At 45.7% G+C, this 23,761-nt stretch overlaps 1 protein-coding gene across 4 annotated transcripts in view; it reads right to left on the minus strand.

The window, feature by feature from the left end:
- Positions 1 to 23,761, minus strand: part of SCAPER (S-phase cyclin A associated protein in the ER) — a 312,151-nt gene that overhangs the window by 15,715 nt on the left and 272,675 nt on the right. For all 4 annotated transcript variants that reach the window (XM_066354622.1, XM_066354624.1, XM_066354623.1 and 1 more), the window contains 2 exons: positions 18,444 to 18,681; positions 12,844 to 12,993 (listed from right to left, as the gene is read on the minus strand). In XM_066354622.1, the coding sequence (XP_066210719.1) occupies positions 12,844 to 12,993; positions 18,444 to 18,681 (388 nt within the window). The remainder of the gene's footprint in view (positions 1 to 12,843; positions 12,994 to 18,443; positions 18,682 to 23,761) is intronic.

Consider the following 23,761-nt stretch of genomic DNA (forward strand, 5'->3'; position numbering starts at 1 on the left):
TCAGTCTGCTGAAGGCCCATGGTCAAGGCACATATGAGAAAGCACTCAATGAACAACTAAGGTGTTGCAACAAAAAACTGATGATTGATGCTTCTCATCTCTCTCCGTTCCTGTCTGTCTGTCCCTATCTATCCCTCTCTCTGACTCTCTGTCTCTGTAAAAGACAAAACAAAAAAAACCTTACACACACACACACATATATGATACTGGAAAAATTATGACCATTACAGACTAACAGGGTATGTGTGAGGGGTAGGGAGGTGGGTAGGTAGAACATTATTATTATATTATTATTATTTATTATTATTAAATGAGAGGTGGGGAGGCAGAGACAGAATCCTGCTTGCACCCTACCGGAATCTACCCCACAAACCCCTACCAGGTGATACTCTGCCCATCTGGGCTGCTGCTCTGTTGCTCGGCAACTGAGCTATTTTAGTGCCTGAGTCAAGGCCATGGAGCCATCCTCAGCACCCGGGGCCAACTTTGTTCAAACATTCGAGCCATGGCTGTGGAAGGGGAAGAAGAGAGAAAGAAATATAGGGGGCAGGAGGGAGTTAAAGGGAAGGAGAAGCAGATAGGTGCTTCTCCTGTGTGCGTTGACCAGGAATTGAACCTGGGACTTACACATGCTGGGCCGACGCTCTACCACTGAGCCAACTGACCAGGGTAAGAACATTATTTAATAATGCTTTAACATGCAAGTATTCTAAGTGGGGTTTGGGCCCTTCCTGTGGGAGTACTGGGGTCCGACCTTCCTTCCATGAAGCCTCTGGTGGCGTGAGAGCAGCAGGGTTAAGACATGCAGCACCAAAGGGACTTTCTGGTCACCTCCTAACAGCAGACAGGGAACGTGGATACATTCCATGGAGCACTTACGGGCTCTCCAGCACTAGTCTATGACAATTTTATTTAATCTTAAAAATATAATAGTAGTCAAATCTCTTTGTAGTTCAGTTTACTGCTTTCTCAAGTGAAATAAATGGTCTCTCAGATTTCTTCAGCTTTCATCTCTCAGCTCTAAGTACAGTAGGATAAGGTTCCAATTAAGGCCCATTAAATGTTCCCAGTGATTCATGTCAGGAGTTTCCCAGTGTCTTTCCCTAACACAATCTCAGAGCACCTCTGGTCTCTGTGGTGTGTTTTCAGTTTAGCAGTTGCCCGTACAAAGAGAATTACTTGGGTGTGAGGTCTCCCTTCCTCTTACTTCTGCAGCCCACGGTGGTGAGTGGAGACCCCCCCCCCCCCGCACCCCGCCCTTCACTGCTTTCTCGACAGGCATCTGGTGATCAGCGGTCAGTGTGTCCTGCTCAACGAGGTGTGGCCCTGGGAAGGGCAGCTGGCAGCTGGGCCAGAGCAGCATGCTGAGTGGCAGCCCAGGGATCCCGCCAGGAAGACTCCTTGGTGCTTCCACATCTTTTGGGTCCACCGAGGACCCTGCTTGCAGGCGATACACAGAGCTCTCCAGAGTCTCCACTGATTCTCTCCAGTCTCAACGGATGGGGAAACACTGACAGCCGAGATGCCTATCTAGGATGACAGCAAATGTCAGAGCTGAATGGTGGACACTTCATGCCTTTTCCCACTAAGAGCAGGGAATGTGGAGGTAGACAATGATAATTTCAATAACAACACAGAAACAGCATTTGTCTGGCCCAGGGATCTGCACAACAGCCCCACAAGGTATTACCAGCTTTATCATATTTTACAGATGAGAAATGGCACCTGGCAGCTAAGTGGTCTGCCCAGGTGGCAGAGCTGGTTAGTGGGAGAATTGGGACAGAACTTAAGTCGCCTGGTTTCAGAGCCCATGTTCTCTCATCAAGCTTTAGAAATGCTATCAATGCCCCAATGCCTGAGAACAGTGACCGGCCCACTGACTGCTGCTGTGACAGCGGCTCTGACAACATGTGCAGCATCTGGGGACAGAAGAAAGGTTCCCTAAGGGATTTAAGAAAAATAGTTTAAAATGCCTTCAGAGGCCCTGGCCGGTTGGCTCAGCGGTAGAGCGTCGGCCTAGCGTGCGGAGGACCCGGGTTCGATTCCCGGCCAGGGCACACAGGAGAAGCGCCCATTTGCTTCTCCACCCCTCCGCCGCGCTTTCCTCTCTGTCTCTCTCTTCCCCTCCCGCAGCCAAGGCTCCATTGGAGCAGAGATGGCCCGGGCGCTGGGGATGGCTCCTTGGCCTCTGCCTCAGGCGCTAAGAGTGGCTCTGGTCGCAATATGGCGACGCCCAGGATGGGCAGAGCATCGCCCCCTGGTGGGCAGAGCATCGCCCCTGGTGGGCGTGCCGGGTGGATCCCGGTCGGGCGCATGCGGGAGTCTGTCTGACTGTCTCTCCCCGTTTCCAGCTTCAGAAATGAAAAAAAAAAAAAAAAAATGCCTTCAGAAAACTTGTTATTAAAATGAATAATATTGGTCCTGGCCGGTCAGCTCAGTGGATTGAGTGTCAGCCCAGTGTGTAGATGTCTTGGGTTTGATTCCTGGTCAGGGCACACAGAAGTGACCATATGCTTCTCTTCCCCTCCCTCTCCCCCTTCTCTCTCTCTTCCCCTTTTGTAGCCAGTGGCTCAATATGTTCAAGCATAAGCCCCGGGCACTGAGGATAGCGCAGTTGATCTGAGCATCGGCCCCAGATGGGGGTTGCTGGATGGATCCCAGTCAGGGTGCATGTGGGAGTCTGTCTCTCTATCTCCTCTCCTCTCACCTAAAAAAATAAATGAAAATACTAAATAAATAAATAAATAAATAATATGGTGATTTGGGAGTCTTTAAGTGTTGATTCTCCAATAGTGTGCTTTCTTAAAGTGGGTATATACCTGCCAAAAAGCTTTTTTTTAAAAAAAATCTCAGTCATAATAAGAAATTTTCTGTGACAATGCCACCAACCTGGTAAGCAAAGATCCCAAAGGCATCCACTCTCATAGTCAAGAGTCAAATAAAGTTGGGACCTCTATAACAAGGATAACTCAATCTTCACAACAACCCTATGAGCTGGGACTTCTTGTCTCCGTCCTATACCTGGGGAAAGTGACTGATACTCAGGAAAACCTGCCCAAGTTTATCACCCACACGAGCGGAGGGCTGGGACATGAACCATGCTTTCATATAGCACTGTTTTCTCAAAATAGGATTTGCCAAACATTAAACAGAAGTTTCCGTTGGTTCTCAGAACTACTGGCTCCAGCAAAAACAAAACTAAGCTTCTTTTAGAATAGATTCAAAGATAAATAACTTATTGTGCCAAAGAAATGGCTCTTAAATTGTTAGCTAAAAGTCAGTTCAGGAGGTTTAGTCAATAAAACAGAAGTGCTGTACCTTTCAAAATCTGGGGCTGTTTTAACCTTTTCTGCAGTATCATGTCTAAGGAATGATGTATCATCTTAACATCCAATCATTCATTCAACAAATATTTACCAGGTAACTATGTGCGAGGCACTGCTCTCTGGGTACCCACATTCCAGTGGGCTGGGTGGCAGTGGGGAGACGGCATAAATAAATCAATGTCGGGGGTGGGTGATATACGTATAAAAAAATAGATCAAGGTAAAGAAGAAACAGTGACTGTGGGGCTGACAGGGGAGGCCACTCTGAGAGCATGACCCCTGACAACAACCTCTGCAAGTCCCCGAAAGCCTGCTGATTTCTGAGGGAAAAGTACTCCAAGGAGAAAGCAGCAAGGACAAAGGCCTGAGGTGGGTGGGGTGGGCTTGCCAGCTGTTTGTGGAACAGAAAGGAGAACAGGGGCTCTGTGACTGCTGCACTTAGAAATGAAAATGATTAAATTTACCTACTTTTGCTGGTTTGGCCATGACCTCCCACTTTGTCTTAGATACATACATGCTTCTTCTATCAGAGCTGAAGGGCTCAGAACACCGAGCTGACTCTTTTCACAGACAGGAAAGTAAAGCCCAGAGAGGGGCAGTGACTCGCCCAGGGTCACACAGCTCTGCCACTGGGGCAGGACCCAGCAACCCTGACTGCTGCACTGGTAACTGTTCAACGGCAGTCGGCTTTTGTGACCCAGGAGATAGCATTTCCTATCTCAGGAGCTGTGTTTCCTCTGTGATTACAGATTAAGTGTTTGTAGTCTGTTTCAGGGGTTTATTAAAAGAAGGTGCTTCTACGACTGAAGACCAAGGCAGGCCCAGAAACAATTAGATTTATCACTGGTCAGGAGTTCACTTTTGACAAAATAGTCTTTCTGGTTTCACTTTCTTGTGCACATCTGATGTCCTAGTTGAAGATTTTTCAAGTGGGCAAGGATGGCTGAGGCATAAGCACGCCCGACCTGAGCCTCATTCGGAGGACTGGGGTGTGAGTGCCCAGGGAGGAGGTGCGGACGGCTTCCCCTGTGCGTCTTCTGTGGCTCTGCCATCTTGGGATGGGGCTCTGAAGGGGATGATTAACTTCCCACCCCCTTGCGCTGAAGTAGGCTCTCATCCGTGCGCTCGGTCTCACAGCCACTGCCAAAGCAGCTCAGTGGACTCCCAAATGAGAAACCTGTGGCTAGCTTTCAAACTCAGTTTTTTATTTTTATTTTTTTAATTATTATTATTATTTTTTAAATTTTATTCTAGGAGGAAAACTCCAAACTCACAGTTTTAATGCTGGATTTCATGACAGTATTTTACTGGAGTGTTTGGAGCCTGAGAAACTGAGAAGGCTGGTGAAGGTAGGGACGGTTTATCTGTACAACCCTGTGTATCTCAGGCCCATGTGACTCAGGTGTATTGTTTGGTGCCATAAAGCTGTGATGACAGCTGCCTTCCTGAGCATCCCCACGAGTCAGGCCACGTATTGTCCCACTTACTCCATACAAGCACCAGGGAGGTTGTGGCATCATGACCCCCTACTTCACACACGAGGACACTGAGGCTCATGTGCAGTAGTAACCCGACCAAGGTCATAGTAATAACAGCAGAGGGATTCTCAAGCCCGCTGACTTCAGACCTTATGTTCTTGTCCTCTGTGGTATCTGATGTTTAGTACCATTAAAGATCAAGTTCAAAAGCTCACGTGCAGATGGACTCAGGATGTGAATCCAGTCAGTGCCCCCTCACTACCGCTGCACTGTCCACAAGCAGGAGGGCCTGCGTGAACGTGGTGAGTCAGGAGTCAGGGAGAACGGCCCCTCGTCAGTCAGGTACCACAAACTCATAGGCCTGGTCAACGATGGTCCTGGGAGGTGCGGGCTCCTGCTGAGGCTGCATCTGCTCCAGGGAACCCAGGCACGGCAGCCGCATGGCCCAGCATGGAGCTCCCAATAACCTCTCAGGTGGTTTATGCAGTAAAAAAGGTACCTGCCGCCTGACCAGGCGGTGGCGCAGTGGATAGAGCGTCGGACTAGGATGCGGAAGGACCCAGGTTCAAGACCCCGAGGTTGCCAGCTTGAGCGTGGGCTCATCTGGCTTGAGCAAAATGCTCACCAGCTTGGACCCAAGGTCGCTGACTTAAGCAAGGGGTTACTCGGTCTGCTGAAGGCCCGCAGTCAAGGCACATATGAGAAAGCAATCAATGAACAACTAAGGTGTCACAATGAAAAACTGATGATTGATGCTTCTCATCTCTCTCCATTCCTGTCTGCTGTCCCTATCTATCCCTCTCTCTGATTCTCTCTGTCCCTGTAAAAATAAAAAAAAAATTAAAATAAAAAAGAATCTTTTTAAAAAAAGGTACCTGCCATAAGCATGTGGGACTTCGAACTACCTTTGTGTTCGAAGATGAGGGAGGTAAAAATTGTCTGTTTGGATTCTGTGATATGGGTGACTTTTACTATAATCAGCCAAAACTGCTAACTGGCAAATTTCTCCATTCTAATAGCAGCCAGGTCACTCACTAAAAGTCTTAAAGTCAATGTTTGAGCAAAAGTTATTTTTAATTAGGAAATGTATATATTTTTTAAGTGAGAGGAGGGGAGATAGTGAGGCAGACTCCCGCATGCACCCCAACCAGGATCCACCTGGCAACCCCATCAGGAGCCGATGCTGGAGTACCGAGCTATTTTTTGTGCCTGAGGCTGATGCGCTCCAATGGAGCTATCCTCAGTGTCTGGGGCCACATTCGAACCAATAGAGCCACTGGCAGTAAGGAAGGGGGGAAAGCAGATGGTCACTTCTCCTGTGTGCCCTGATCAGGAACTGAACCCAGGATGTCCATACGCCAGGCCAATATTCTATCCACTGAGCCACTGGCCAGGGCATTTTATTTTTATTTTATAAAAGGAACTATATGTGTCACACAAAGAGAAAGTACAGAAAGCCGAATGCCAGTGTGACAGCTACAGAATGAGCTGCCCGCACTCACCCAGAGAACAGAAAGGCCGTGGACGCTGGACTTCCCAGTCTGAGCCCACAGTGGACATCCACAGTAGACAGGGCTGAGAGTTACCTAATGGGCGTGAGTGAGGCCTTTGAGAAGAGCAAAGAGTAAAGTAAGAATGTTTGAGCAGGAATCAGGCTGCCTCTGAAAGTTTTCAAAGTTGGAATCAGGCTCTAGAAAGCTGAGCCCCTCTGAAAACAGCTCTGCCTCCTTCAGCATCGACAGTGCATGACCCGGAACAGACCTGCTTTCCTTTCCAGGGAATCGGCAGATGTGAGGACAACAGATTTAGGGATGTTTTAGTCCAGCGGTTCTCAACCTGTGGGTCGCGACCCCGGCGGGGGTCGAACGACCAAAACACAGGGGTCGCCTAAAGCCATCGGAAATACATATTTTATTTATGAGTTGAGAACCGCTGTTTTAGTCAATTAATGCTTGCGTTTTCTGGCTAAATCACCAAATTACAAAAGACTTGGAAAATGCACGTCACAGCTCAGCACAAATCTCATTGCAAGAGCCTCACTGTCCCGCTTACTTGCTGTGTTGATCTCCCCAGAAGCCTGCAGGAGCCTCTGGTATGTGCAGAACAGATGGTTACCTGACGGGCATGAACTTCTCCACAGAGGAGCTGTTGGGGACGGCGGGTCAAAGGGACCCTTCCCTTCAACTCTCCTAAGAGATTTGTGCTCTGACAGCTGCAATCTATGGGGTCTTTCCAAATGAAAAAGTCAGTCACTATTTAAAATGAATATGCAAAGGTGCTTATTCCCCATACGGCAATATGCAGGCAGTCAAATCATTTGTCACTGGAGTTAATTTAATTATCAGGCAACATTTAATTATCCAATATAAAATGTAAATAAAGTGAAGGGCTCACAGCACATACTAATTATGTTCATTATAATAATTAAATGGGAAGAAACTTAGAAAGAGCTCTGAAAGTGCAATAAAATACAAGGAAGCTTTTGATTTAACATGACATTTTAATTAGAAACTGCATCCCTACAGGAAAGAGATGATTGGTTCCATCTCATAGGGGCATTACTTCTACTATCCAGGTTTGTCTGCTGAGGTCACCCTTGGTATCAAGGGGCTCCGTCCTTGCAGTTAATAGATTGACCAAGGTACCAATCCTTTATGCAAAGCAGTGAGCTGATGACGCAGCCATGGGCTGCATTAGGAGCTCAGAATGGCCCAAATGATAAAGACCCAAGCTGTTTCCACACAGGAAACAAAGGTTCTCCTGTGGACAAACAGGCCTGGGAATTAAAGTGACTTCTGACTAATAATACAGAAACACTACATGTCTTGAGCACTATAACTTCTTTGAAATTCTTCTGTTTTAGAGAGGTGTCTAAGGAAACTCACTTTCGGCCCTGGCTGGTTTGCTCATTGGATAGAGCACCGACCTGGCATATGGACGTCCCAGGTTCAATACCTGGTCAGGGCACACAAGAGAAGTGACCATCTGCTTCTCTCCCCCTTTGTCTCCCCCTTCTCTCCCTCTTCCCTTCCCATAGTCAGTGGCTTGATTGGTTTGAACGTTTTGTCTGGGCGCTGAGGATAGCTCACTTGGACTGAGCGCATCAGCCTCAGGCACTAAAAATGGCTCGATTGATTCGAGCATTGGCCCCAGACAAAAGCTGCCAGATGGATCCCGGTCAGGGTGCATGTGGAAGTCTGTCTATCTCTCCTCCTCTCACTTAAAAAAAAAAGAAATTCACTTTCATAAGAACAGAAGTGAGGCAGGGCCCTGCCAGTCCTGCTTGGTAATTCCTTTTCCTTTCTAAGCCTCAGATTCTCCACCTGTGATATGAGAAAACTGGATGAGATAATGCAGAGCTGTCCAGGGTGAAGGCTGCATCATCTGTGACTGAAGCTGCACTTACTACATCCCCTCTGCAAATATTCATTTGGAGAATTATTGGGTTTGGGGGAGTATAAAGGGAATTTAATAAAACAAGGTTTTAGAATAAAAATAAACAACCAGCTTTTTAGTTATAGAAAACTCTCCCCTCCCCATTGCTTCTTGGACTTTTGGCTAAGATCAAGTGAAAACTCCCCAATTTTCGCGGGACATGAGCAGTTATCATCCTGGCATGCTTGAGCTGATTCCCCCTCTCCTGCTCTCTAATGCAGCAGAGTGGGCCCAGAGCTCAGCCACAAGCAGTGGGCACAGTGTTTTGTGCAAATAAAACAGCTGTGGGCTCGAGATGGCATCACAGGGCTAGGCACCTGACATCTCGCCTGTAAGTCTATGCTTATCCCCTCTATGAACAGGGGAACAAGGGGCATTTGGCTTTTAAGGATGAGTGGCCATGGAGCAAGCAGGCAGCTCATGAAGCCATCTGCAGCTGACAGAACCTAGAGCAGCACAGGAGGGTCTGATAACCCACAAGATGCTTGGAGTCCCAAGGAAATCAGAATGCTGGCCTATCAATGGTTCCAATCTCAGCCTTCAAAATATCACAGAGCTCAGAGGGGAGATCATCTGGTACCACACAAATTTTTTATTGTGGTAAATATATTTAACATGGAACTTACCATTCTGTTTTTTTGGGTTTTTTTGGAAGTTAGAAGTGGGGAGGCAGTCAGACAGACTCCCGCATGCGCCCAACCGGGATCCACCCGGCATGCCCACCAGGGGGACATTGCTGCATTGCAATCAGAGCCATTCTAGTGCCTGAGGCGAAGGCTGAGCCATCCTCAGTGCCCCGGCCAACTTTGCTCCAATGGAGCCTTGGCTGCGGGAGGGGAAGAGAGAGACAGAAAGAAAGGAGAGGGGGAAAGGTGGAGAAGCCAATGGGCGCTTCTCCTGTGTGCCCTAACCAGGAATTGAACCTGGGACTTCCACACGCCGGGCCAACACCTTACCGTTGAGCCAACCAGCCAGGGCAGAACTCACCATTCTAACCATTTTTTAAGCCTACGATTCAGTGGCATTAAGTACATTCACAATATTGTGCAACCATCACCCTTATCCGTTTCCAGTAATCTACCTCTTAGTATAGTCACGATGCTCAAGCCCCAAGAGGGAAATGATTTCTCTGAGATCACACAGCTAGTGACAGAGCTGAGGCTAAAATCTAGGCTTTCTATTTCCTGGACTGTGGTCCATTTGGTGCTCATAAAACACACGTGTTCACACCTTCTAGTCTCCTGAGTCAGGCACACAGGTACAGTATGTCCCAGAAGCTTCCCATCAGCATGGAGCTGCAGAATGGCAGCTTCTTAATGTGTCTAGGTAAACTGGCATCATCTTCTCTATCTTACCCCCACTTCACATATCACCAACCAGTAGATGGGGCTTGTGATATGTATGATTTTCTTAAGCAACATGAAATGAAATGTATACCAGGTTGAGCTTTGCAAGGTCTGGGTTCTAGTCCCTGTCTTAGTGGTTCTTATGTCATCTTGGGGGTGGCTTCACCTCTCTGAGTCCCGATTCCTTACCAGTACATGAGGCAGAGTAATTCTTGTACTTCCAGGCTCACTGAGGGCTAATGAGGTCCAAGAGACAACAGATGGGGAAACTATTACAAAGAATTCTATAAATATCAGGGGTTATGCTAAGAAACAACATCTCCTAAGGTACAGTATTTCAGTGTTTGACAATTACTCTCATTTAGAGCAATTTCTGCTTTCTTCTCTTTTTATCCTATTCTTTCTTCTCAGAGATTGTTGCATTTCAGCAACAACATTTCAGCCTTAGGGCTGAACTGACTTCTCTGACCTTTCCCCAATCAGAAGTGGATATCCACGTTAGTATTCAATCCTTCTGGGAGGTAAGAGGTCAAAATAGAATGTCTGGCTTTTTTCACCTTCCTGATTTCTTCCTCACAGTAAGCTCACAACTCAACAATTATCTCCAAACCCCACCTGACCCGCCACAAGATCTCTGTCTCCTCATGTTGCTTATTTAATTTGTGCTTTCTTGCCCCTGCATACTCACTCATTACTCTTCCAGCAGGTCCAGAGTGGTTCTAACATGCCATCTGCAAACACTGGTTCTCCCAATCCCATTTCCCAGTCTCTCTGGTGAGCCCAGAGACACTGAGAACAAGTGCTTTATCTATAGGAGAGGATAAGTCTGTGATCCAGCAACTGCAGAAAAACTCTGAAACCTCACACAATTCTTAGTACAGTAATTCATCACAACACAGTTGGTTTAAGCAGAGTTTGAAACTATCCATAAACTTTGCTGCAGTTAAGAACCCCCATGTGCAATGGAGTCAGGAGGCCTGAAGGAGGAGCACTCACCTACCACCATGCAACATAAGCACAGATCTTGCATTTCCTGCAAGAAGCATCTCTATCATACCAGCAAGAGGAAGGAAGATTTTCTCCTTGCCCAGCAACAAACCAGCCAATGGAAACCCTGCAGCTCATCCAATGAGAAGCATTATGACCCTACACTCTCACTCTCCTCCAATGGACTTTTCTATTTTTTTAATTTTTTTTTTACAGAGACAGAGAGAGAGTCAGAGAGAGGGATAGACAGACAGGAACAAAGAGAGATGAGAGGCATCAATCATCAGTTTTTCGTTGTGGCACTTTAGTTGTTTGTTGATTGCTTTCTCATACGTGCCTTGACTGTGGGGCTACAGCAGACTGAGTAACCCCTTGCTCAAGCCAGTGACCTTGGGTCCAAGCTGGTAAGCTTTGCTCAAACCAGATGAGCCAGCGCTCAAGCTGGCGACCTTGGGGTCTCGAACCTGGGTCCTCTGCATCCCAGTCCGACGCTTTATCTACTATGCCACCACCTGGTCAGGCTCAAATGGACTTTTCTTCAAAGCATCCCTCCCAGCTTCCTCCCTTTTCTCTATAAAGTAACCTTCCTCTGTTGTGTGTTGGACTTACCTATAGTTTTTTGCTACAGCATGCTTATCCAGAATTGCAATTCTCTACTATTCCCACATAAATACATTCTTGCTGGTAAAATAACTAGTGGTTTCATTTATTTATTTATTATTTTTTTTACAGAGACAGAGAGAGTCAGAGAGAGGGATAGATAGGGACAGACAGGAACAAAGAGAGATGAAAGCATCAATCATCAGTTTTTCGTTGTGGCACCTTAGTTGTTCATTGATTACTTTCTCATATGTGCCTTGACCATAGAGCCACAGCAGACTGAGTAACCCCTTGCTCAAGCCAGTGACCTTGGGTCCAAGCTGGTGAGCTTTTGCTCAAATTAGATGAGCCCGCGCTCAAGCTGGTGACCTTAGGGTCTCGCACCTGGGTCCTCCGAATCCCAGTCCAATGCTCTATCCACTGTGCCACTGCCCAGTCAGTCTAGTGGTTTTATTTTTGAGGTTAACAGAATTTTTTGCTATGAAATTGTACACACATGAATCACTTGCCTCTTTACAAGTGCAGGTGTCACAACATAGTAAACAAAACAGGAAATTGTTAGGTCAGCTATGAGCCGTCTATATAAGATAAAGCCATACAGACATTAAAAATGATATTCACAAGAATAATTCTGATATAAGGTTAAGTGTATAAAGCAGGACATGAATGTATATACAGTATGACCTCAGCTATGTAAAAATATTCAGAGGGGTGGGGGGTGGGGAAAAGGTACAAACTTCCAGTTATAACAAAAAGTAGGTATAAAAAGGATAGATAAACGAGGTTGTCAGGAATTAGTATTTGATATGTTATATATGCCGTAACTGCTTTTTTGTTTGTTTTTAATTTTTCCATTGACTTGAGAGAGAAAGGGAGGGAAAGAAAGAGACAGAAGCATCAACTCATTTCACTCTGTTGTTCCATACTCATTGATTGCCTCTCCTATGTGCCCTAACTGGGGGTTGAACCCACATCCTCTGACATACTGGGTTGATGCTCTATCTACTGAGCCATGTGGCCACAGTAGCCATAACTCTGGTTTTAAAAATATAATGAAATATGATGCTTTATTATTTTTTTCACAAAATCTGGAGCACAGATCTCCCAACTTCTAAAAGCAGCAGAACCCTAGTTACAAATGAAATCTTGCTCAAAAACCAAATAATCAAGAGTAGAAAGCAAAACTACTCTGGTGACACAACGGAAGAGCCCCAAGTCCTGCCTTCTCAGACCCCCATCCAATACCACCTGGTGGCATCTAGATAACCAGGCAGAGGCCAAGAGCCAGCAGTGTCATACAGCACTTGACTCTAGTACTTCTTGCAAAGTGACCCAAATTGAAAGATGCACTCTTCCTCATCAAAACAAAAAAGCTTATGGATAGAGCATCAGAATCCACGTGGTAAGGAAGCAGGTACTTCTGTGTGGCTTAAGAATATTTTATTAAAAATATTTTATATTTATAGCTCTAAGAGGAGGCCCTAGTGTTAATCTAGTGCTGATCAAATCTCTTTGGAGAGAAGTCAGAGACTTCCAGACTTCCCTGGAGCCTGTTAATGGGCCTCACACAGGACAGATGGGTTCCAGCAGGCCAGCCTGCCTTTTCTCATGCCGATACCTCACACTCTCATCGCTGCAGGAGCAGTCTCAGGAACCTTCCAGGGCCTCTTACCTGGTTATCTGGGTGGTTGACAGTGAAGTAGCCCACACAGACAATGACCTCATGAAGGAGGCTTTCACAGGAAACTTGGTTACAGTGGCCCAGGAGGGAGCTGGCGATGTGCCGGAATGCAAGGGACAAGCCCTCTGCCCCTACAATGGACTGGCAAAGACAAGGAGAAGTTAGAACTGCCCAGGGAGAGCCAGGGCTGCTGACAACAAAGCAAGACCGGGCCCTGCGCACTTTCTGCCACGGGGCCGGAAAAACACATACAGTGTCGAGAGCGCAATGCTTAACAGTTCAGCTTGGTGATTCCTGCATTTACAAATGACTATAATAAATGCAATGTTTAACCTGAAAAGGAACAGAAAATATATCATAGCAGACCAAATGCCTGTACTACATAGATCAAGACACCTATAGCATGGTTAGTTCTTCCATTTTAAGTAAGTTCTTTTTTCTCATTGTATAAATAGTCTCACCATGAAAAATACCAAAATACAAAAATTCACCTGTAAATCTAACATGTAGTTAACTTCCAATACTTTTTTTTCCTGAAGGAGGAAATATATTCTTGTACACAGGGACACAAATACAATTCAAGTTATTTACTTACGTTCACATAGAAAAGAAATATAAATAACAACTAGTTATTATGCAAATTAAAAGCTTTATAAACCCAGGGCACCCAAAATAATGTAAGAAAACCCAACCATGAGAAGCAGGCCCAGCTCAGGCCTCCAGGGCCCTTGCTGCAGACAGGCCCAGGGCTGTGGGTAGGGGGCATGCGGGAGGAGGGCAGGGTCTGTCTGCACAGCCCGGAGCTTCTATTTAATAAACATGTCAAACAGACAGAGCGACAGGAGGGCAAAGGGGAGAGGCGAGCCCACAGAAGGCGCTCGCAGCCCACACTGGAGGGAAGCCCCACCACTGGCTGCGGGAAAAGGCAGTGTTTTAAACTCATCTCTTGATTTGAGGTCTTGGCCGGCTTGATGCAGGTCAGATACATGGCAGCTTGGAAGTTTCAATGAATGCACTTTGCCTAACAGTGGGGGAAACATAGTTCCTGTAGTGAGTCCTGCCAGAGCAGAATCACTGCTAAATTGAAAAGTGTCTTCTGTCTCAGTTTCATTGCCCTTAGACAAAACGTTTTTCAGGCCCCAAAGAGACTTCAGGAGGGCTTTGCTCCTTTAAATCAAGTAGTGACACCTTCTCAGCTCAGCCCTTATTTAATTAGTTGCGTCCAGCATGCTGTGACCCAGTGCCCTCTGTTTAACCTTCACTGATAAGAGCAGGTCAAAGGACACGTAAGTTTGAATATAAAAATTAAACCAATTTTTCAAGGAACCTATATTTCCTTTTTAGCCAGAATTAATTGCCTAGTCAGTACATTGATTTGTTTCTTGAGACCACCTTCAATTGTAAAAAATGTCAGACTACGCAATATACAATATCCGGGATCACAGGGTCATCTGTGCCAATGTGAATTCAGAGTGAAATCACACTCTTTGCTGAAGGAAGAAAAATATTTTGACAGCCTCATTAGTATACAATAAAATAGAACTAGCTAGGAAAATATTCTAATGGATAACCTGTTACTACTACATAATGAGTTCTCACACAAAATCAGCACCAGCTTTCTGGCTTTGAAGTCAGGCGCGGAGCATTAGGCATACTGCATGTAATATTTAACTTTTTTCTTTTAATTTTAACCTTTATTGATTTTAGAGAGAGAGGAAGAGAGACAGAAACATTGATTTGTTGTTCTACTTATTTATGCATTCACTGGTTGATTTTCTTATGTGTCCTGACTGGGAATCAAACCTGCAACCTTGGTGTATTGGGACGACACTCTAACCAACTGAGCTACCTGGCTAGGGCCACTTAAATTTCTGACTCAACACTCTTCAACGTCACAAGTTGAGTGAGTCTACATTTCTCAAGGGCTTACTATGTGCTATTAGCTAGCACAGTCCCTTACGCAATCCCATTTGATTCTCAGACTTGTGAGTTAGGTGTTTTTAATCTCTATTCTCAGATCAGAATCTCAGTCTTAACGGTTCAAATGACTTGTCTGAGGTCATATGACTTGAAAGTGACATTTCAGGGTCAGGCTGCCAGAATCTGGGTCCTCCCTGCACCAGCTCTGCATTGGGACTGACATGGTCCTGTCTGACCTTTCAGCAGGTCTGATCTCATTCCAATGGTCTTCAGCTCCTTTGATCCTCCCAGGCAATCCATAAACTGTTTCCCAGATTTTTCTGAGGTTAGACCCATGCTGTACCTAAAGTCTCTTTTCCTATCCTTTATAAACATACTTCCTAGAAATCCCACTTTGGACAGCTAAGTTGTTATGATGAACTAGATCATGAGTTTCTCTGGCCCCATCTATCATAAAGTTAGTACTTTTTCCCCAGACTCACCTATCGCTTTACAATGCAATGTGTATTTGTGTTTTATTGACTTGAGCTTGGTCAGATGTCTATCTACATCAGGGAAGCCTGTGTGGAGAGATGTTTTGCTTTAGCTTGCTAAACAAAGTGCAATGGTTCAAAAATGACTACATGTGTGACAGTCCTCCTATTGAGAGGTAGGGCCTCTATCTGCTCCCCTTGGATATGGAAGTCTTAGGATTGATTTAAACAATACAGTATGGTTGAGCCCTGGCCAGCTGGCTCAGTGGTAGAGCATCAGCCTGGCGTGTAGAAGTCCGGGGTTCAATTCTTGGCCAGGGCACACAGGAGAAGCACCCATCTGTTTCTCCACCCTCCCCCTTTCCTTCCTCTCTCTCTCTCTCTCTTCCCCTCCCACAGCCAAGGCTCCAATGGAGCAAAGTTGGCCCAGGCGCTGAGGATGGCTCCATGGCCTCTGCCTCAGGCGCTAGAATGATTCTGGTTGCAATGGAGCGACACCCCAGATGGGCAGAGCATTGCCCGCTAGTGAGCATGCCAGGTGGATCCCAGTTGGGCACATGTGGGAGTCTGTCTCTCTGCCTCCCTGCTTCTCACCTCAGAAAAATAAAAATAAATAAATAAAAATAGAGTATGGTTGATATATAAGTACATGACTGCTGAGGTTAGGTCCTAAAATGCCTTGCAGCTTCTGTGTGGTTCTTTCAGAGCCCTTGTTTTCTGGAAGCTTCCTCTCAGGACACTCCCATTCAGAACCCAAATCACACAGGGAAGTTATATGTCAAGTCTCTGGCCCACAGTCCTGAATGAACCTTGCCTTGGAGTCACCCCAGGTATCAAACACGAGCGTGTAGAAGACTCCACGTAATTTCAGCTCCAGCTGAGTCTGCCTGCCCCTCTGTCCATGCTCCCATCACTCGGGCCCTCAGCGGAAGCTCCACATCATGGAGCAGCAGCGACAAGCCCCCCATCTCAAGTCTACACCCACAGAATTTATGATCATAATACAATGGTTTTTGTTTATTCCACTGTTTGTTTTATTAAAAGTAACTGCAGCAATAAGGTAATCGCTGGTAGATGGATTAAAGGCTCTGATGCCAGAAATTGTGGGCATCTGGGCCCCCACACACGCTGGTGAGGAGTAACAGAGTAACATGTGCTGGGCCTCAGACACCAAAAGGGTGGCAGCCAAGTAGACGGTCCATGCCGGCTTTCCTGGGCCACGCGCTGGCTAATGGGAAAAGGGCACCTGGGAACAGTATCTGGAGAGAGAATGAGAAATAGCGATGGCAAAATTGACTAAAATAAAGAAGAAAAAAGAGTCAGAGCAGAGACAAAAAAAGAAAAAAATCAGGAAGAAAAGAATTCAGACAAAAATGGAGCTGCATGTAGGACAGAGAAGGGAGCAAAGGTGCTGAAGACTGTTTGGAACCAGCCAGGACAGGACCCTGCACATGGAAGGGGCACTGTGTGCCACTCTTCCTCACCCTGGTGTTTTCCTGCTGATTCTGGCAAGAGTGGCTCAAGTAAGGCATACATTTCAGGCTGGATATGGCAGGGAGCTGGAGAGGAGAAATCTTGGTTTTTATTTTACTTTGGCATGAGGGATACAGAAATAAGCCTTTGATTTTTCTAGTATTATTGGCCATTGTGCCTGAAGGACACTTAGGAAGCAGGCTGGCTGGAGCTCAGTGTGCCCCTTCTGGGTGGGCTGGTCAGGCCACGAGTTCACGGGAGGGCTGGGGGAGAGCAGGGGCCCAGGGCTCCGACATCCAGAGAAACAGCTAGCTGACTTAGTATCGATGCTTATCTGTGGTGAGGAGCACACCACAGCCTTACAATCCCGTCACAGGACCCATGAAACCAAAGCTAAGAGGCAGGTTTTCGGTGTTTGCTTTTCATAATGCCTGGTAACGAAGAAAACCACTCTAGCTGGACCTAGCTGATGGGTAGACTGCTCGTCTCTATATTCTGAGGACATAAAATTTGCGTCTCCTGGTTTCCAAACTGTTTCCAGACAGAACACAATGGACTTGGGTCTTCATGAAACACTGATGTTATATTCAGCCCAGAGACAAAGCTGGCATTTTCTAGAGCAGAGATCTCCTGCTTTTGGTGTAGCTGTAAACGCTCAGAACTTTACATATTGGGTGGTTACCACTTAGTAGGTTACCACCAGCTAGTTCAATTGCTTGGGAAACTGAAAAGCATTAACTTTGAGGAAGCGATTCCTGTTCTCAAGATGGATAAACTAACTCTACAAAGTTAAAAGATACTGAATTCAATGACACAATCAACCTACTGACCTGCTCTAACAGAAAAACAGGAAGACAAGAATTGCACATTTGCCATTAGCTACGAAACAGAAATGTTTCTTCCCTCTCGGAGTGGCCAAGACCACCATTTTCATGCATTTGTGTCTCTATAACCTTTTCCCCTCTGAGCAAAGCAATTCATCTAAATTATGGGTTCATCATCTGCCAAGTTTGCTACTTTTTTAATGAAATCACTTGACAGTTAATAAACTGAAAGAGAAAATCTACTCCTTGGGTTTGTTCTGTTCCAAAGGCTCAGTGTTTTTGAAAATTAAATTTCTTACATGAAAAAAAAAAAACCTGTTTCTAAGCTGACAGTCTGGTGTTATGCCATAAAGCAATTTTTCTTTCTTTAGCTATAAAAATTCACAGGGGTTTATACATTTAACTACACAGGCCCTTTACACTGGACACAAATCAATTAAATCATCCATAGAAAGTCACATCTATCAAAACAATTTATCTAATTTTGGTTCTGTATATATAAGAAACCATTACTTTCCTTAACATTTAAAAGTTAATGGGACAATGATGCATTTTTCTAAAGAAATCAAGACAGAAGAATTATAAGTAGCAGAGTCAGAGAATCAAGGTACCAGTCCTGGCTCAGCTGCGGGCAATCTCCAGCAAATTGCTTAACTGCTAGCTTTTCCATCTGTAAAATGGGTATAATAGTACTTTGCAGGGTAGTCATGAGAATAAATGAGAAAACATATAGAGCAAGGATCTAACACAGTTTCTAGAAGACAATAACTTAATAAATGGTATTATAATTCCCTTTATCATAGTTTATTCCTCATGCCCAATCTAGAAGAATCTCACATTGTATCTACACTAAAACAGGAACTTGCAGTTGGTTAACACAACACTAGCCAATGCTTCGTACCTGAAAAGCAGGCAGGTCAAGAGCTGCAAAGCTGTTGAAGAAACGTAAACTCTGAATGGCCACCTGGACTGTGTTCTGAGTGTAACTCTCCTTGGGACTGGTGGTGCCAGGGTCTGAGATGGTGCCGTGGAAGAGGATGCAGTAGAGCATGTGTAGAACTCCAGCGAGGTCCGTGGCCTGAAGAACAGCTGTCAGTCCTGTGGGATCCTGGTGATTATAGTCAAATATGCCGTGTAACCTGACAAAGAAACATCCAATTCTTTAAATCTGTTTAAAGGATGTTAGCTTTTTTTTTGAGAGAGAGAAAAAGTTGGGGGGAGGGGGGAGGGAGGGAGGAAGGGAGGGAGAGAGAGTGAAAGAGAGAAACATGGAGTTGCTTCTGTGTGTGCCCTGACCAGGGAATCAAACCGGCAACCTCTGCGCTCTGGGATGATGCTCCAACCAACCGAGTTATACAGCCAGGGCTTAATTTTTTTCATTGACTTTTAGAGAGAGAGAGGAAGGGGGTGGGGGGAGGAAGTATCCATTTGTTGTTCCACTAAGTCATACATTTTTTGGTTGCTTCCCGTGTGTGCCTTGACTGGGGATTAAACCCGCAACCTTGTCATTTTGGGATGATGCTCTTAACCAACTGAGCTAATCAGCCAGGGCAGGATGTTAGCATTTTTATAGGTCAAATGAAATAAGACAAGCAGATCGTTAAAAGCCACCCACCTGTGTGTAAGAAGGGAACAAGACCCTTGAGGCATGAATGCTGCGTGGACACAGCACTCCGCAGCCAGGGCTGAGCAGCCACCCCTCCCCCTGCCCTTCGCAGCTTAGGTAGCCCTGCTTTGTTTAGATTCTAGGTCTGGGAAAACTGGACAAAGTCCATGAGAAATGCTGAGACTCAGAGACCAAAAACAGCATCTTTCCTTTCTGGATACATAAAGGGGATCTTCTCAGGGGAAGCAGCTACTAGGAAAGCATGAAGCCTCAAAAATCCAGTGCTCTGCTGGGATCCTGCAACCTTCTGAAGGCTCAGTGTCAGCGTTAAGGAGCACCAGCAGGACAGAGTGTGGGGGAGAGATTCCCAGAACAAACAAGTGCTGGATGAGCTTCATACAAATGACCAGGAAGTCAGCTGAGCAACGGTGGGGCAGCGCTGGGGGCCAGGAAGAAGCAACACAGTGGGAAATGAATTCCTACAATCAACAGTATAAAGCCCAAGGGTTTGCTACATCCATCTCACTCCGGAACTCAGGTTACAGGAAGCATCTGCTGACCAAGAATCTGCAGGGTTAGTAAATGTGGCTGCCTATCATTCATTCACCCTTTTTCTTTTTTCTGAAAACCACACCCAGATTTCTCCCTGAGGAACCACCTCTGCCATTCACTCTGGCTCAAGGGTGTGGAGGCCTAAGGTACACTGTACATTTTATTTCTCTGACTTTTCAGCATGGTTCAGGGATGCCACATGTCACAGTTGAAGCTAATGGAATGGAAAGAGATTTTTTTGCTGAGATGCTTGGAAAAAAGCCCTCACTTTTCCCTACAGGGTTTGAATCTGAGAAGATATGAGGTCTTCCGCCGCTGCAGCTACTTGTCCTGACCCTTGCACCAATGCACAGGTCTCCCAGTGCTGTTCTAAGAGGGCCAGTCACATCCTTCACAGGACACAGCTTTTTCTTAGGAGGAAGAATTACAAGTCCCTGCTCAGTGTCTTCCTTTAACTGGCTCTGATCTGCAAATATAAGAAGTGTCTTCATGTTTCTGGTATGGGATGATACCCTTCCCTATTTTTTTTTTTTTGTATTTTTCTGAAGTTGGAAACGGGGAGGCAGTCAGACAGACTCCCGCATGCGCCCGACCGGGTTCCACCCAGCACACCCACCAGGGGGCGATGCCCTGCCCATCTGGGGCGTCACTCTGTTGCAACCAGAGCCATTCTAGCGCCTGAGGCAGAGGCCACAGAGCCATCCTCAGCGCCCGGGCCAACTTTGCTCCAATGGAGCCTTGGCTGCGGGAGGGGAAGAGAGAGACAGAGAGGAAGGAGAGGGGGGAGGGGTGGAGAAGCAGATGGACGCTTCTCCTGTGTGCCCTGGCCGGGAATCGAACCCGGGACTCCTGCATGCCAGGCCGACGCTCTACCACTGAGCCAACTGGCCAGGGACTACCCTTCCCTATTTTTTAAAAATTTTTTTTAATTCATTTTAGAAAGGAGAGAGAGAGGGGAAGAGAGAGAGAGAAGAGAGAGAAGGGGGTAGGAGCAGGAAGCATCAACTCCCATATGTGCCTTGACCAGGCAAGCCCAGGGTTTTGAACCGGCGACCTCAGAATTTCCAGGTCGATGCTTTATCCACTGCACCACCACAGGTCAGGCACCCTTCCCTATTTTTTTTTTCCCCTTCCCTATTTTTAACACAAATACAGTTTCCCCTATTTTCTTTTCTTTCTCTTTCTTTCATTCTTTTTTTGTTTGTTTGTTTTTGTTTTTCCTGTCAGCTGGAATCTGGAATTAGAGTGAGGCATTAAAGATCTAAGCTTATCACATTAACTTGCCCAGAAGAGCTCAAGAGATCAACTAAATAAAAATTGGGAAGTCCTGCCTGGCAGTTTTCTAGATCTTGTCTATTTTTCTAACTCATAACTTATTTTTTTCCAAAGGGACTATATTATTCACTTTAATTTGCTAGTTGTATCAAAGGAGAGTTTTATTCATAACCACAGTAGACATTTATTTCCTGAGTGTCCACTATTTCCAATATTGCTAAAAATGTGAGAGGAAGCAGCTCCTTATAAAACATCGTCCTCTTGGCCCTGGCTGGTTGGCTCAGTGGTAGAGCATCAGCTCTGCATGTGGATGTCCTGGGTTTGATTCCTCGTCAGGGCACACAGGAGAAGCAGCCATCTGCTTTTTCATCCCTCTCCCTCCCTCTTCTCTTTCTCTCTTCTCCTCTTGCAGCCATGGCTGGATTGGTTTGGGCACATAGGCCCCAGACACTGAGGATGGCTCTGTGGAGCCTCTGCTTCAGGGGCTAAAAATAGCTCCAATGCACGCATAGCCTCAGTTTGGGGTTGTGGATCCTGGTCAGGGCACATGCGAGAATCTGTCTATCTCCCTTCCTCTCACTTGGAAAAAAGAAGAAAAACAAACAAACACACACAGAAAAACACTGTCTTCTCATTTACATGACAAGACCTACAAAGGATAGTCGCACCTTTTGCTTCATCTCATTCTTAGTGTGCCACAGTTGGCAGAGAACGAACTGTTCTTACTGCATACATGACACAATCGAGACCTAGAGTGATTAGATGACAGGTTTTAGGGAGTAGCACGGGCAGGGGCCCACCAAGGACTTTTAAGGATGACCTCTTCTTTTCTCTCCATGCCTTATGTCAAATATTGGATTAAAAGAACACTGTTGCCCTGGCCGGTTGGCTCAGCGGTAGAGCGTCGGCCTAGCGTGCGGAGGACCCGGGTTCGATTCCCGGCCAGGGCACACAGGAGAAGCGCCCATTTGCTTCTCCACCCCTCCGCCGCGCTTTCCTCTCTGTCTCTCTCGTCCCCTCCCGCAGCCAAGGCTCCATTGGAGCAAAGATGGCCCGGGCGCTGGGGATGGCTCTGTGGCCTCTGCCCCAGGCGCTAGAGTGGCTCTGGTCGCAACATGGCGATGCCCAGGATGGGCAGAGCATCGCCCCCTGGTGGGCAGAGCGTCGCCCCTGGTGGGCGTGCCGGGTGGATCCCGGTCGGGCGCATGCGGGAGTCTGTCTGACTGTCTCTCCCTGTTTCCAGCTTCAGAAAAATGAAAAAAAAAAAAAAAAAAAAAAAAAAAAAAGAACACTGTTAAACAAAGTATACAATGTAATGTAATCTTGCATCATCATGGAGAGATTTCTACCTTATGAGACTCAATAAAAACAAAAAGTTAAGAAATATTTATTTGCTTATACGCACATCGGAACCTCATACACTATGAGCTCATGGCAGTTGGCCCTTCCTTCCCCCACCACCACGGAGTTAGGGGTCAGACCCTGACTGGAGACGTGAGTAGAAACTAATGTGTCTGAGTTTATTATATGGGTTCCAAAAGGGGTCTGTGTTTGTTTAGCATTGACTGCCTTTTAGAACTAGTGACAAGTCAGAAGAGATTTCTCCCTAAAGCTAATTCCCAGAAGGCTTCAGGACCTTGGGGATGAGTGACACTACTGCTGCCGACAACAGTTTTGTTCCCTGATTGAGAAGGCTGACTTCCCCCCTCCCCTTAAGGCCAGTGCTGTTTTTAAACTGATTGTCGGCATATTCACATACAAATATTTAGGAATATGGCTTTAACATTTAAAGCTTCTTAATACTTCATCTTTCCAAGCATTTATTAAATGACATGAATTTCCAGTTATTACTTATTCAAAAGAATAAATATAAGTAAGAAAGTAAGTAAACTCACCAGAATATTTCCCCCTCTCCCCACTCTACCCCATTATTTAGGGAAATACTGATTATAGATTATCAAGTAACACATCCCAGGATCTTCTGCAACATTCTCCTAATGAAACAAAAATGTTCATTCATAAAAATCAATTAAATAAGCATTCAAGACCACAGATGTGGATGGAAAAGGTTCAAAAGTCATATAATATTGCTTCATGGCAACAATTATTCATTTTAAAGTACGGGGCGCAGAAGAGAGCAAGGGCCTGTCTGCTCTGTGCATTTGGCTTTCCGCAGGCCTAATGCAGTCCTGAAGGGACTTCAGTGAATGTTTACTTTTGATTTAGTCTGAAATACAGATAATTTGTCCACGAACAGGCCACTGGCTTCTGTTGGTCTTAACTGTCAGTTATAATCACTTTAAGCCTGAATGTTTATAATAAAAAAGCAAAAGGCCTTATTCATATCAGACATGGGTTATAAAGTCTACTTTTAAAAATACATGGAAAATACAAAAAAATCAGATCTGAAATTCTGTATATTACACTCTTGAGATCTTCTCAATTTGAGCAGATTTTCAAGTGTTTTTGTTTGGTCGCTAGGACTAGAGATCTTACTGGCACATTCATTTCTGTTCATTAAAAGCTAGATTCAATCCAGGAAAACTATTAACATTCCTGTACAGTACCTGAAAATCCGACTTCACTTTAAGGAGGTTAGAGCTAGGCAAAAAATGTAGTAATTTGTGTGGGCATGACTCAAGTGCCATCCATCTCAAATTTGGTATTTTTGACCACTTATGTGCCAGGCCTTAGTTAACTCCTAAAAGCAGCTGTGATAGTCCCAGACACTACAATCCTTTCCCTGTTTTTCCTGGTTTGTCTAGTGTCCTCCCCCTGGTCCCCAG

The sequence above is a fragment of the Saccopteryx leptura genome, chromosome 13 (assembly GCF_036850995.1).
Source record: "Saccopteryx leptura isolate mSacLep1 chromosome 13, mSacLep1_pri_phased_curated, whole genome shotgun sequence".
NCBI lineage: Eukaryota > Metazoa > Chordata > Mammalia > Chiroptera > Emballonuridae > Saccopteryx > Saccopteryx leptura.